Source organism: Dermacentor andersoni, chromosome 4 (assembly GCF_023375885.2).
Source record: "Dermacentor andersoni chromosome 4, qqDerAnde1_hic_scaffold, whole genome shotgun sequence".
NCBI lineage: Eukaryota > Metazoa > Arthropoda > Arachnida > Ixodida > Ixodidae > Dermacentor > Dermacentor andersoni.
In genome coordinates, this window is record NC_092817.1 from 20436402 (window position 1) to 20452578 (window position 16177).

At 47.7% G+C, this 16177-nt stretch overlaps 1 protein-coding gene across 2 annotated transcripts in view; it reads left to right on the plus strand.

Moving 5' to 3' along the window:
- LOC126535822 (tudor domain-containing protein 3-like) overlaps window positions 1–10305 on the plus strand; it is a 171506-nt gene extending 161201 nt beyond the window's left edge. For both annotated transcript variants that reach the window (XM_055073465.1, XM_050182655.3), the window contains exons 12-13: window positions 8301–8426; window positions 9564–10305. In XM_055073465.1, coding sequence (XP_054929440.1) covers window positions 8301–8426; window positions 9564–10103 — 666 coding nt within the window. In that variant the 3' untranslated portion in view covers window positions 10104–10305. The remainder of the gene's footprint in view (window positions 1–8300; window positions 8427–9563) is intronic.
- The last annotated feature ends 5872 nt before the right edge of the window (window positions 10306–16177 follow it).

Sequence of the window (16177 nt, forward strand, 5' to 3'; positions counted from 1 at the left end):
TTCAGCGCCGTCCCCGCGAAAACAGCCAACGACGTTTCCCAGGAAGTTGTCAAAGGGACCCTTAAACGATTTTGACGAATTAGTACAAACGTACTGAGTCGTTAGGGTAGGTCCTTCCGATCGCTAATTGACGCATCCAATTGCTACGCGTAAAGCCTGTAATTTATTATAAGGTTTTAAAAACGTACATCGCTACCGATCGCAGCACGTCACTCGGCTGAATTTTCAGCCGCTCCTGACCATGTGACGCAAGTTGCCCTAATGACGCCAGTAGGGCGAGCTATCCGATTGGCTGCCTAGGGCGCGTCAACGATAATTTTTCTATCATTATGATGAACAAATGTTGTTTCTGATAGTTGGAATGTTAGTTAATTTGTTTCTATAAAAAGAAAGTAGCAGAAAGATAACGCACAAGGACAATTTCTCACAACATTTTAGCAATTCCGGCACAAAGCAATTGTCGTCTGCTTGTGTTACAACGTGCTCAGTGTTGGCGAGAGCTCCGCGGCCGGTGTTGATCTCTATATCTTTATTTTCGCAAGCACCGTGGTTCGCCCTTGTTAGGTTGTGTGCCTCAAACGTAGCGACTGGTAATAGAGAACTTTAGCAGCGCCGTATTACGGTACGGTAAGTGCGGTATACGGTACGGTATTACCGTTGTCCACTAAGCTACCGCGATGACCGAAGACGTTTTAGCTATAGCGGCTAACATTGGGGCTTTGCAGAATACAATATGTGCTAAGCGACAAGGTTGGTACGACATCTTGTGATACTTTATCCTACAATACGTGAAACCTTAATTACATAGGTGTTCTTGTCTAAGCAGTACATAAAAAAAGGATTGTTTTTTGTAAATTTCAGTTACTGCAATAAAAACTCTGTCTCCTCTAAGTGAACTTTGCGTCCCTAGATGGCGCCACCATCCTGAAGTGTTTTTTGTTTAATATGATACTTTTCATTTTCTCTTTTCTTTTAGATGATTTTCTCTTCTTTTAATATTTTTTGTCTCATTCAGCCACAGTATAATAATCGCCTGTTACGAAGCGTATGGCCACAAGTTCAGTTCAGCCCAAGTTTAGCTTCTGGTTAGAAGAGCAGTCATACTTGCCGTTACAGAAGGTAAACTAATGTTAACTCGTGCCTTGGTCCTATGATGGTGAAAAATGCACGCGTGACGTAGCCAGGCACGGCGGGAATTCTGTGGCAGACGCCGGTTTCTCACTCTTTTGGCTTTGTGCGACTTGGCTCGCAAAACACAGCGCGTGCCTAGCTTTACGACTCCTTACCGTCTAGTGTGCCGTACGGAAAGTTTTTCCGTACGGTAAAGTGCGCGCATGCGCAGTCCTCGAACGGTACGGTATTACCGCCCTTACCGTACGGTAACTTGCCACTGCTAAAATTATCTAATATGTCGTGCAAGGCAACAAACGAGCGGACTGGCTGCAGCACATCGGACTGCCGCTATCCGATCGGCGCCAGGATTTGCGCGTTTACGCTGGAAGATTGCTAACACAATAGTGCTTCGCGTGCTCGGCAAGGTAAATATACCTGGTAGCGAAGCTTCCATAGGAGCCCATACGTTCAAAACATGGCGGTCCATCGGCGGTCCATGGGGCTTAGCGCCATCTGTATGTGGTGGGAACACTTCCGGCGGAAGAAAAAATAATGTGACGCCATGTCCGTTAAAAGCAGAAGTGACGTCATTTTGTTTTCGAAGGCGCGAAATTTGTTTTGTTGTTCTTCCTTTGGGGCTATATATTCAAATGCCCCGCCATTCGACTTGATGGGCGTTTCGAGCTTTCAGCGTGGAAAGCGATGCAGGAAAAGGCCAGCCGTACGGTACGGTTGTCAAAATCGCATCCCTGCAGAGAACAAACTTTCTTTGGAGGCCGACGAAAGCTTTAGGTGTAGAGTGCTGATCCTATTGTTGGATGCCAAGCCCGTCGGCCAGCGCAGTCGCACGAAAATAACTACACAATTATCTGGCGGTCGTAACCCACTACTTTTAACTGAACAGATTAAGAAGCAATGAAGCTACCCGCGTCACCAAATTCAGACAAACTTCGACAAGCAAGAAAGCACAAACTGTGAGAGGGGCGCATTTCAACAGGTGATACGAGTGTGCCTTTCTGCCCATTTCAAGACGTGCATTGCATTGCACGTGATAGTGGCGTCAACGCCCCCTGTAGCGATGGGCGCTGAAAAGAAATGCATTCATAAATAATAATAAAATTAAACTTGTATTTTTCTTAACTCGTCACGAATATATAAAATTGACTAGAAATTTTATTTTCGTTGAATGAATCTAACTGTGTCTCGTTTGAATTAAAAAACGCGTTTTTCCTTCCAATGTTTGTTCCCTCCAAACATAGTCGCGCTTCAATCGCTGCTCCCATAACCCCCCATGCTGATGTCGGTGACAATCTGTACTGAACCGCTTTTCGCCCGAAGCTTCGCGACCTATTTGAATCGACCTTGTGTCCGGTACTCGGGCAAACGCAATTGGGCTGGGCCTGGCCGTTCGACCGGACCGTTTGACCGGGCCGTTTTACGGGATGAGCAAAGGCGCAAATGTAAATGATATGCACGGTGCAGCCACCTGGTGGCAAGAGTTCAACCAAACACAGTAGGTGTAACGAAGTCTATTCTACTTTGCTACTGGTGTAAATTTTCCTCAGGAGCGTAATCGTGAACACGTTGTGTTTGTAAATGTTTAAAATGCTCTACACTTGGTTAGAGAAATATTAGCTCTTTGTTTGGCTGGTTAATCTCTGCGCCACGAGGTGGCTGGACCATGCAGGCCGATCAGGCCGCTCACGTACGTACGTAAAGCTCCTTCATCAGCTTGAGTTTATGCCTCCACCCATCTGTGGAAACGCCCATCTCGCTTGTTGTTACTGGAGTACACATTCGACGCTGCGACAGAATGCTCGCAACGCACGCTGCTTCGATAGACCTCGCTTGGGGTCGACTGCCAAGCAGCTGGCGGAGAGTTTGGAGAGGCTTCGCGCGCGCGCTGCTAGAGAACCGGAAGCCGACGACACGACGTGCCATCATGACGGAGCCAGTGAAGGCGGAGCTTAGCCCCGATCACTCGGCGAACGAGTTGAGAAGCATGACTATGGAGGAGGGTAACTTGTAATCGTCCGCAGCTCTTTTAGTATGCAACGTTTCATACAAATTGTGGTGCGAATTATTAACTGCAGCTATACCCTACGCGTCTACAAAATCTGTCCGAACCGTTTCAGGGGCCCTTTAAGAGAAAATTTTAGGTCGGGGGCTCCTATATAAGTACATGGGAAAGGAAAAATTGTTTTTATCGGCAACTAATGCGCTAAATTTGATGAGGCTTGTTGCAATTACAAGGAAAACTTAAAATCTAGTGACTGTTTTTAGCCAATTTTCATGTTGGGCCCTCCATTTTTTAATAAAAATTGATGAAAGTCGGAAATTTTTAGAAAACGGAACTATCAAGTTTAGAACTCTGTAACTCGGCAATGAGAAATTATATCAGAATTTTGTAACATATAAAGCGGAAAAAAAAAACTATGTATTATGCATGGCTCTCAATTATATCACTAATATGGGAGTAGCACTTTTGCAAGCCCCTTGTTAACAATGGAACAAAATCATGTAAGATATAAATTGACATATCAAATTTGTCCGTTTTGGATGCTCTAATGGATACAGTTTACAGAAGTGCGATATCCATTCTTGATGCAGAGCCACAAATTTGTAAACTTCTTGCTTGCCTTTTTTAAACAAATTTTTGAAAATTTCTACTAGAACATTCAGGCCTTAAATCGAAATTCCGCTTCCTACAGTCAATATAATTTAACATTCTCTTTCAAATTCAATAAATTTCATTAAAATTGGCCCAGTGGTTATCCCAGAAATGCGTTCCTGCCTTTTACATGTATTTAAATAGGCTGAATTGGAGTTTGTCCCGAGAGCTACAGAGTCTTCCTCTTAAGGAATGCAAGAGTTGGCGGTATACGAAGAAGTCGCAATATAACTTTGAAACACTAATCGCGTGTCTGAAAGTACGTGTTGCCTGATTGCTTTTCGATGAGGCAAAGAAACTGCTATTTCCTTACGGTTGTTAAATAAAGGAAAGTTTGAATAATTTAGACGCCATTTTAAATGTAGTTAAATTGTAACTGTCCATTAGGTGCCGCGCTGCGAAGGAATAAGGTAATTATTTTGTTGTAAGCGAAAACGTTTAACGGTGGTATATTTCTTTCTTGTGTCCTAGTTTTTTCGTGCAGTTATAAGAAACGTCTGCGTCTTGCGTTCGTTGCACGCCTGATCGAGCTTCTCTGTCTTTGCCATCTTCATACTTGGGACGACAACCGAAGCAGATGACTGAGCGCGATCCGACTTGTGATGAGCGAGGGTGAGCGGGAGCAATCTCGACGGACGCACGAAGACAAACCGCTTCCCGCGCTTCGCCTGGTTTAAATTTCACAAACAGAAATAAAAAAAGTTAGGATGTCCGGCAGCCGCTTGGAGCGCGCATGTTCCTTGAAACTGAAACTAGAACTCGCCTTCGGGGGTTGCTCACCGTCTAGTAGGCAACACTGGGACTACGAAAGGAACAAAATAATGACATTCTGGGGTTTCACGCGCCAAGCCGCGATGTGATTATGAGGCATGTCGTAGAGGGGGACTCAGGATCAACTTTCAGCACCTGCGGTTCTTCAGCGTGTACCTTAATCTAACTACACGAGCGTGTTTTTTCTTTTTTTTTTTCCCTCGACCCCATCGAAATGCGACCGGAATGGAAACCCGCCGCAACCTCGAGCTCAGCAGCGCAACGCCAAAACCACTGGGCTACCGCGTGTCGGGTCTCTGACACCGATCCTGTACCGTACACACGCTCTTCCGAGGCTTGTATTCGGCGTGTATTTTTACCTTCGGCATCAAATTATATAGCTGGTGCTTGCACTGGTCCATGTCGTCTTGTTTTAAACTTTCTGTCTGTCGCATGTCTAATAAAGCAAAATAATAATAATAATAATAATAATAGTAATAATAATAATAATAATAATAATAATAATAATAAATAAATAAAATGTGGTAAAGGACGCAAAGTTGTGTACGAAAATCTTGGAGGCCACAGCGGCCGTTTGTCGAGTGCGTGCTGGACGGTGCCATAGTGACTCGCCGCAGCAAGCATTGCGGCTAGATAGCTTTGTCCGCGCCTGGCTAGTTCTTCATTGGCATGCACCTGACAAGAATGCAGCGACTGATGCGCAAGGGCACATTTATACGCACGTCAGTAGTGCCGTGTGCAGGAGAAATCTCAACCTGCTATCGCTAGTCCTTTCAGTCGCAGTTGTATGTAAAGAGCCTATAGCTCTCTCTCTCCATCCATCCATCCATCCATCCATCCATCCATCCATCCATCCATCCATCCATCCCATCCATCCCATCCATCCATCCACCCATCCATCCATCCATCCACCCACCCACCCATCCATCCATCCATCCATCCATCCATCCGTCCATCCGTCCGTCCGTCCATCCGTCCGTCCGTCCGTCCGTCCGTCCGTCCATCCATCCATCCATCCAATCTCTTCATTCTCTTCAAGCATGTCTAAATGTCATGCAGTTCGCAGCATTGGCTGCTTGGCACCAGGACATGTGCAGTTACGTGCTTTTCTGAACCGTCGCCTCGAAGGAAAGCGTTCTAGTATTGGAGCTGCGCAACCAAGGGTGGCGCCATACATTTCCGCGTCTTGGCGCAGAACCCTGCACATACGAAGTGACTTGGCTTCCAGGTGCCGGTCTCTCAGATAGGCCGGTGGCACGGTTTGGCCTCTCGCTTCTCGAGCAACCCGTTACGCCGCCCTGTATCTCCCCAGCTCTGTAGATCTCGTTGATATATCCTCGCTTGTGGTTTCCCGCCTTTCTGCGGTGACCTTCGACATACGTGAGTGCACAGGCTGCATTTCGAACGCGCCTGTAGGCAGAGCCACGCCTACCTATCGTTGCCAAAATTCCCCACCTCCTGGTATATTTTGAACACGGAAAGTGGGTTTTCTTGGCGAATTTGGAGCAGCGCGTGAAATATTTTGTGGCAAGACGTGACTGCACGTGTTTTACCGAGGTTAGCGCTTCGTGTTTGACGGAAATACCTCGCAAAGAATTTTATTAATAATCAGTGATTTGCTCTGACATGTTCGGTGTTCTTTTCAGCGGCGAAAGCTTTTCAAGCTAAGGCGCCGAGAAAAAGGAAATGTCGACAAAGAAAACATTTGACGAAAGCAGTTTTTCTCTCCGCGTGCGCTATCGATTACTTGGTGGGCAGCGCGATATACTTGCCCTCTATGCAACGCCCTCTAAGACTCTCGGGTCGAAACGTGCTTCTCAGCACAGTAAATCCGTTCCATTATTTCCATCCTCGCACACCTGTACTTTTATATAATCCGTTGTTTTTTTCCGCACGCATTCCTGTACTGTTTGCGTAAATGTGAGCTATAGGGGGCTCTGAGCCAGGCGAATAAAACACGTGCTTTCCAACGACTATATGTGCATTTACTAAGATCGTTGCCTGAGAAACGGTGACGTAACCATATTGAGCATCTCGACGTTTGCCTAGAGTACTCGTGCATCTTGTAACAATATATAGCTGAAAATGTCACCGGTTGTTTGTCAAGTGTACGTGCCGCCCTTGTGTACGCCAGCACGTGTACGACACGGAGAATCGGAATCACCTAACATCGCTGAGCGTTCCATATGCTTCGAGCTTCCCCCTTCCCCGCCTAAGAGTCACGGAAGCTTTTTATTAAGCTCGTATTAAGCTAGTTTTATTAAGTAGCCCGTGCGACTCACTGTGTGGGACAGTAATATCCTACACTCTAAAAACAGTTGCACCCTTAGGGGTGTATATTTGTCCCACAACAATAATCGTCATCTGTCTTGCCCGCGTTTCCTTTCTTTAACGCTGCGAGCCCGGTACTTCCCAGTCACGAACGGCATGCGCGTTATCAGTGTGACGCAGCATTCTCGACAGGAAAGTAGCGAGCGCCGAGTTTTCAAGAAAGGAAACGCAAGCAAGGCAGATGGCGATTATTGTTGTGGGACAAATATACACCTCAAAGGGTGCAAACTGTTTTTAGAGTGTAGTAATGACCTGAGCCCCTGTAGTATGTTACTGCATATCAGAATTTAGTATCTGCTGCAGTGTGGGCTTGGATTACTAACATGTCTCGCTTGTAGTTATTGTATTCTGTTGCTGAAGCAGAGGTCGCAGGTTCGATTCCCCGTCACGGCGGGCGTATTCCAATAGAGGCGAAATTCAATAACGCTTATGTACTTATATTTAGGTACACGTTATATAACCCCAGGCGGTGAAAATTAATCCAGAGCACTCCGCTACGGCCTCTTCCCCATTGTTGCTTCGGGACATAGAACCGTATGGACCTTGAGTCAACGTGTCTCGTTATTGTTCAAATGCACGGTACGCCCTATCAAATGAAACGCTATAATTGCGTTTTAAACCCGCGCTTTGCCTGGTTCCTGCTCTCAAATAAATGTTGCACTAAGGGCATTCTTCAACGCGAGAAGTGTAATGCAAAAAGCTGTGAATGTCGGAGGGACGTTCTATACGCTGCTGGACATTCCTGGCTCCTTCGCCAGCAGAAGCGCTCAAACAAGTTCGCAGGTTGTTGCCGGTGTGTGGTATACTCTGCATATCCGGCGCGGGCAAATAACAGCTGTTGCAGACGAATAACAGTAGTTAGGAGCACATTTTGCAAGCACTCCCGTCGTGAACAACCACCTACTCCCACCCATTAAAAAAAAATAAGTGCATTTAGTGTTGCAAAGCAACAGAGATGTTCCGAGATGCTCCGCGATAGTGGAGTAACCCTCGTTAATTTTGACCATTTCACATAAATAAATAAATAAATTTTAGCTTCCCAAAGGTGCACCCAAAGCTCGCTGCGAGATAATTTCTGCTTTGGCCACGTAGAAATGCTGCTAATGCCTGCAGGAATCAAACCCGCGGCCTTATGCTCAACCGCAGAACGCAGCTCATCACATTAAAGAAAACGCCGCGTTCACTACAGATGTGCGCGGGAACAGGGGAAGTAGATATTTCACCAGATCAACTACTGTGTTTTTCGTCACCCCAACAGCGCGGCCACCTTCTTCCCCATCCGCTGCCCGCCTTCCCAACATTTGTAACAGATTTCGCAAACCCTTCAGTGTGGATGGTTTGAGCGCGGCAACTGAAATTTTGGAGGCGTGCGTGACGCCCCTTTCCGCGCCTTGACCATTGAATTCTCGCGCAGTTCTACCGGGCCCTGGTGCACGAGGTGTCGGCCAACGGCAACACGTGCGTGGTCAAGTTCGTCGACTACGGCAACCACGAGGAGGTGCTCTGCTCGGACGTGCAGACCGTGTCGCTCGCCCAATGGGTGAGCACCTTTCATCTCCCTCCCGTGCACGCTAAGCTTCTGACCTAGGCGTTCCAAATGCGTTGGGCAAGAGCACCTTTGCCTCCAGGCGGTGCTTGTTGGCCCACCTGGGAGGCTTCATTGCAGCACTGATTTGCAGTCCAGGAGGTACACACGGAGCATTAGAGCTTTCCAATGCAAGCTGAACACTGGAGGCTGACACTGTACGAAGCTTTCTAAAGTTGTCTGTCTAACTATTTAAGGAATTTACGTACAGGAACATCTACGAGGTTGGATTTAGAATTACAGGTTTGAGAGTTGAATGCATCCTTTTTGCAAATTGATGCTCTGTTGACCAGCGGTGAGTGATATAAGAGAAGCATCAGCCCGGAGCCGAGGTTTCCACCAAGGGGTCTTGTCTTCGTCTTTGACCCTGAAAAATCCTCCTGTCCAAGAGTTGCCTTGGGGCTTATACGCTTCTGTTGTGCACTCACTGTTGATCACTTTGAGTCTGCATACTCCTTTCAAGAGAAGGGAAGCGCAGTCGAGGACGACAGATAACCAGGTGGCACGATGAAATGAGGAAATTTGCACACGCAAGTTGGAATCAGTTGGCACAGGACAGGGATAACTGGAGATCGCAGGAAGAGGTTTTCGTCCGGCAGTGTACATAAAGATAGGATAATAATGATAATTCCTTCGACCTCTACGGTTGAGGTTATAGTGAATATATACTACTTATTTTACATTCTGGCAGCTAATCGTAAGTTTTCATTGCAGCGTAAACAAATGCGGAGCCCGATTCTCAAAACTTTTTTTTTTTGGTGAAGATAACTATTTGTCGCCGCTCCGCAGTCTTCGCTAATAACATTATAACATATTACCTGTAACGATTAACCAGAGTCTCCTCTTTACGAACTGCTCAAGGGCACGATGCGATATATGAATGCACGTCTTGGGCTACTAGTCTAATAGCAAGACAAGCACAACGTTTTGAGACGCTCGACGACTGTATGAGGAACGCAAACTAAAATTTATTCATCGTTGTAATCACTTCGGAGGACACTTAGGAGCGCGCACTTAATCTTCCGAAGGCCCGCAAGTTTTGTGACTGCATGTTTTTTTTTTTTTTTTTTTTTTTTTTTTTTTTTTGCGCAGGACAAGGGCCAGTCTAGCTCGTCTCGACAGGAGTACCACCGCCAGGCCGGAAGCAGTGGCACAGCCGGTGGCGGCGGTGGCAGCGGAGGCGGCGGCAGCCAACACGGCCCGCCTCCTCAGCAGCACCAGCAGCACCAGCAGCAGTTTAGCAGCAGTCGGGACTCTGAGGACTACCGTTACCTAGAAGCGATGATGCAGAACGAGGCGGCCAACGCCGCCGCCTCGCAGCAGCAGCCGCAGCAGCAGCACCACCACCAACAGCCGCAGCAGCACCACCAGCCGAACTACCACCACCACCAGCAGCAACAGCAGCACAATTACCAGCAGCAGCAGCATCACCATCAGCCTCAGTATCAGCCACAGCAGCATCATCACCGGCCGCCGACGGACGGCTACGAACACGGCGGGTACCGACAGAGGCCGCCGCCGCAGCACCACAAGCCACAGCATCACCAGCCGCCACCGTTTGGCGGAGGACAAGGGCGCCCGCAGCAGCAGTACTATCAGCCGCCCGCGCAGCGGCGTCAGCCTCCGACCTGAGCCTGTCGGCGGAATCGTGTAGGGTCGTCTGCGGGCGGGTTAGGAACGGTGGCGCCGCAATCGGGAGGTGACTGCGACGCACGCAGCGACCGTGGACACTGCCGTGAATAAACGTAAAACAAGTGCCTGTGCACTCCTCTCGGAGGGCCGGTAAACCCGGCGGAATGTCATCTCTGGACGATCAGCCAAAAAGGAGAAAAGGGGGAAAAAAAAAACGAAACTCGCAGTACGTAGCTTGTAAGATCCCATGAAATTACCCATACGGAAGGGGTATAGAGAGAGAGGCGCAGGTGTGTGGATAACTTTACGTATACCTATTGCTGCCATATTACCACCATGCCACGTCGTAGATAGGAGACTTCAGCGCAAGAGGCGATATCTTGTCGAGCTGTGGTTAATAATGCGCCGTGTTAAACCTGCCATAGCGACGCGCAATTGCGCCGCGTAAAAGTAAGAATAATGAGTTCTCTGTGACGGCAGAACTTTCGTGCCAGAGGATACGCAAAGGTGATCAATTCGGCCACAACTATGGCACACCTTAAACACAGCCATACGAAGCATCGGAACTAACGCTGTAGTGAGCAGTGTCGCTTTTGCGTGGTGGTGGTAATATGTCATTCCTGTTGTGTCTACGGTTATCTATAACTCACAGTCATTCCTGTAAAGGCCTTGCATTCAGAGTGGAATGGTTAGCTGGTGAAATACGGGACTCCTTCGGCCTACGACTCAAATAGAATCTGTACCGTGTGCTAGGTCTGTGAGGGCGCTCCGAACGCTCGGAACCTTTAGAGGCTGCGGCTAGAAGATTGGCAGGAGGAATAGAGTTGAGGAATAGAGTTGTGGAGGGGAAAAAAGCAACCGACATGATTGAAAGCTTGCACAAGGTTTTCCTTGACTTTGGCAGCGGTGCTTGCGGATCTACTATACCACGTCGCGTGGCCCCTTCATCCACCTCCATCCAATGGTATTCTCCCTTTCGCTATGTTTCCAGATCTTTCGTAATTCGTCGTTTCACCAGAGTCGTTTTATTGTGGCTGGCCTTCGCCATCGTCAAATTAATTTTCCTTCAACAATAAACGTTGTTCTTGCATGGCGCGGGCGATGGTGATTCTCGTGCCAGCCAGAGAAAGAAATACTCACTGCGTCGTTTCATTTTTCTTTTTCTTTTACCTTTAATTTAAGCATAGCGACAGTTGTCCTAGCTTATTCGATGTTTGGTTGGTTGCGCAGAAGACATGTGCTGCGTGCGTGGGAGTCACTTGTAGTCGCGGGCCGAGTGGGTCTTGTGTTTCACAGAGGCCGCCGAGCCCCTTGGCCAACCAACGTGTCGCGCACCTGCCCTGTTGCCGCGCTGCCCATCGCGCTTTCGGACTTCACAGAGTGTTGTGCCAGATGTCGTCGGCGTCGCCGTCACTTCCCGATTCTACACCTCCAGTTCACGACACTTGTTAGGCAGCGGACTCTTTAATGAGAGATGCTAACTACATTCTCGACTGGTCGTTTCTTCAGAGCACTCAGTTAGCGCCAGTAACGTCTTGCAATGCAGCAAGTAAGCTGTCTTACGAGGCTAAACCCGGCTGCAATATGTATAGCGAAGCTTGATTGTCACTCTTACAGCCTGCTGAAGTACAGCTTTATTGCCGTCTTGCACGACAATTGCCGTCTTGCCGTCTTGCGCTGCGAGACTGCTCTGAAATAGCCACTTGAAGATGGCCGTCAGGTCAAGCGCCGACACCCTGGTGCTTCTAGACTGAGCCAAATGCTGGAGAGCAATCCCTCTTTTGCAGTTTCCCAATTAGCTTGTTTTTCTTTACGTTCGTTTGTTCATCCCTTACTGCATCTCGGCGCCAACGCTCAATAAGCAGCCCTCAGGCACAGAGGCCCGACTTCTTTTATGAGGCACGGTAATGATCAAGAAACAGTGTGTCACGAAAGCGTTTCGTTTTGTTTTCCATCCTGCGCATGTTGTGATTGCAATGAAATTGCTACGTCATCGCGTGTTCTTCGCATTGACCTTATGCGAACTATTTCTGTGACACCGAATGTACTGCACTAGAGATGCGGTAGCTTGCATTTAGTCTTCATATTTCTTTAGTTCATATAATGATCAATAAAAATAGGTTTTAACGGGCCCTGATTCCAAAAACCTTCCCCTCTTTAGTTTTGACCTGAGTGCTTAAACGACACTAAAGCCGTACGACGCAGATTTTTTTATTTTGCTTACTTCGTTAGACAGTGTTATTATTTTCACTCACTCTAGATAACGTGCGCAAGCAGAGCTAATTTGGAACAACATTGGTTGCAGTTCTCTTCCGGTTTTGGAGCCCTGTTCGTATACTGTGTGCTGATGGTAACATTGGTGTTGTTCATAGTGTTTACCGTTTGAACTTCGCAGTAAAGAATGCCTCTTTCAACTGATTGCAAAAGTTACCTCTGTGTGCATCGGGTTCTGACGTTCGTTGTTGTTTGGACGAGCCGTGTTTTTGTGTTCTTTGTACGGCGGCTGAGTGTTCTTACGCGTTTGTTTGCAAAATGCGCTTGAAATGCTGCAGATGCTTCTAGTTAATAGCACATCTTGTATATTTAATCGAGGAGTGGAGCAAGGAAAGGGCTGCCCTAGGTAGCATTCGGTTATCACCTAGTTTACATACAATACTGGACAGTTGTTTTCAACCATCGTGCACCCTTAAAACCGTGGATCGCGAGGTTTTGTGTTCCAGGTTTGTAACATCCCAGAGAGCCAACTGTTGTTCGTGTCACTGCTCTTTAATATGCACGAGTCTGTGTGGAAGCGAGAGATGGCATTGGGTGCTGCTTGTGTCTAACACGACTAATCTCGAGCTGCGTCTTGCGTTTTTTTCCTTTTTCGTGTTTTTCGCAGTTGCAATAATGGCACGTACCACGCACCCCACACTTCTTTCTTCTTTTTAACCCGCAGGCATGGTGGTGCGAAGAGACCACAGACACGGTCAATCGCAGGACGCTGGATGTCTTTTATTCGCGTAAAAATATATATATATTTATAAAACCACCCAACGTCACCTGCGTGACCCATCGTGACGTCCCGGCGTTATCCGTCTGCGCGGTTTTTTCTTCTGCAGCCATAATGCGAGAGATGGATAAATTGGGCTCGCGCGTGCGGTGTGTCTCTGTGTGTGCATGTGCTTTTGTGCGTGCGTGCTCGTTTAATAAACGAGGTTGGACAAACTAAAAAAAAAAGATATATGAGTGAAAAAATTAATAAATGTGTCTAACGTCCTCTCCGAGCATTCACTGAAGCACCTCAGTGGGTGACGTTCATTGCCGAACTATCGGACATTTCATATGTTCACACCCCGTATTTTAATATTTCGTAGACAATACCATGATCTGGGCAAGCGTAATTTCTTCTTGCCAATCCCGTTTATAAAACGCGGCTGCGGTCTGTTGGCCACAGCACAGATGGGGCCCCGCTGCAGAGAGCAAGGTTCTGCGCCTGTATATCGACTGCGTGATGGTTCTCACATAGAGAAATGGCATAATAATCCACATGCCTGCAGGAGAACGTACAAGTTCCTGCTGCATTTTAATGTGAAGCGCTCTTTGCCTCATAACAGGCACTTCACGGTACGTAAGTACGTTTCGCATCGTTGCGGGTGTCTTCTTAAAAAATAGAGTAAACCGCGTCCGCCGGTGGGAGTGTGCACCCTGGGTCACACAGTGGCAGGCCACAGGCGCATGCATACTTGTGCCAACGTCAACCAGCGCTTTGAGACTACTGGTGCGCGCGTTGAGCCGCAAGCTGCGTATAAAATCGAGAAGGCGCCGCCATTGTATCGCCTTCGCGATCGGCCCAGGCCGTAACCACGCCTTACCGGAGTAATAGCTACGCCGTCGTCTTGCTACTGTCGTCAGCAAGGTCGTCACACAGAACCGCTCGCCTTACGCAGACTTATTGGTCCATCTTATGGTAGCGCTTTGGAGGCTCCCAACGACGCTGAATAGCCAGTTACCTGCAATGAGCTTTGCATATGATGTCGACTCTCGCGGTGCGTGGTACCTGCATAGTTACCTTGAAGTTGCAGTTTCGTCTTTTTTCTGCTCTTTTCTAGAATATTTTAATCGGCTTCTCTCCCCCTTTACGTAGTAACGCATCAGCGGTGATGCGCACGCTGGTAAAAATCGCGTCCTTTCAAAAGGGAGCTTCTCTCTTCTGTTATCGCAACTGCAAAAGGGACACTGTAGATGAAGGTTAAGCTTAGCTGGATTGGTAAATCACACTTCCGGAATGCCAGAAACGTCAGTCTTGCCGTGAGTGGAGTCTCGCTTGTGCTGGCAAAGACGCAAGGATAAATGACAGGACTTGAAGTTACCGTGCTAAAATCCGTGACGTCATAACCGGCTCGAAATTCAAGAGGCGCATTTCTCGCTTGAGCGGCTAAGTTGTGACAGCGATAGCAAATTAGACCTATTACACGAAGCTCGTATAGTTTTGTGTGCGTGAAGTGAGTACACACACGTGACCAGAGTTCACTTGATGATCGCGAACACTCGCAGAGGTAAGCGCCGGTAGCGGGGAGCGAAAGCGACGGTTACGTGGTTCCGCTCCCTTCACCTGTGCTGCGCCTCCAAAACTCGGCAGATCACGTGACCTCTGACAATGGGCGCGCGGAAAGACAGCGCGCTTTAATGTTTTTGCGTGTGTGTTCCCGTGGCTCATGCAGTAACTGTAGTGCGCATTAAGCCACCAGCCTTTAAGGAGTTCCCCGTGTGCTCGCCTTTCGGCTTGATGGTGGCACTCGCAGCAGATCACGTGACCTTCAACACTTCGCGCAGGCCGTGCATGCGCAGTCAGTGCGAATACGCCTCGGGTGCCCTTATAATTGCTGTCGCAATAAAGGAAAATTTTGCCCTTTTTCAAACTTCACCGAACTAAACTCGCTCTTGAAAGAAAAAAAAGTACTGTCCCGAAGTGTTTCTCTTCTGTGTTCCTGTAAGTGGCTTTGGTCAGTCGCAGCAAAAGCATTGACTCGCCGTACTCCGCCGTTGCCGTATTGTGTCCGTGACGTCCACGGCCCTATAGCCTCAAATGACAGGAAAAGTACTTAAAATACCACGCGGTAGTGTGTTCATTTGAACCGTCGTTGCTTGAAATATCGATTCGTCACGCAGCGAGAAAACTGCAAAGCTTCCTCGCCAAGTTTACAACTACGGAGACTCCTCTCAACAGTGCAGCCTACTCATTTATACGTCTGCCACAATGGAGGATTCAGTGTCGTTTGCAACGAATGACATTCGTTATAACAGATATTAAGCCTCATTTAGCAATTAAAATTACAAAATGCAAACGATAAAGGTATACAGCTGTGATATAAAACACTCCGCGTCATAAGTCTGCTCAGACAGCAGCAAGCTTTATTGGCTTTACAAACATGCATCACTCAAATTTTCCAGCGAAAATTAAATTAAAAATTATGGGGTTTTACGTGCCAAAACCACTTTCTGATTATGAGGCACGCCGTAGTGGAGGACTCCGGAAATTTCGACCACCTGGGGTTCTTTAACGTGCACCTAAATCTAAGTACACGGGTGTTTTCGCATTTCGCCCCCATCGAAATGCGGCCGCCGCGGCCGGGATTCGATCCCGCGACCTCGTGCTCAGCAGCCTAACACCATAGCCACTGAGCAACCACGGCGGGTCAGCGAAAATCGAACAGCAGTATCAAAAGCAGCAGCTAACGGCAATCCCCGTCCTGAGCTAGCGCTTTTCTAAAACATTTTCCAAGTGAACACAATGTCGTAGATGTCCTCGGGCGCAAAGAATCAAGCTGTTAGAAAAGCACTTGCCTGTGATCATTATCCTAAAACAGCACGATTTAACCCCGCAATGATCCAGTCGGGGCAAAAGCCTCGTTCTTTAAAAATGCTGTTCTGCATGAAACTGCATATACGAAGCCACGCATAAAATAGATCCAAAAACATGAACTGCGTCACGGTTTGTGCGACGATTTAACGGGCCTCATAAAACCAACAAACTCTGCTTGCAAGCGTCAACAGCTTCAACACGGAACATGGCAAAGAAGCGGCAAATGGCA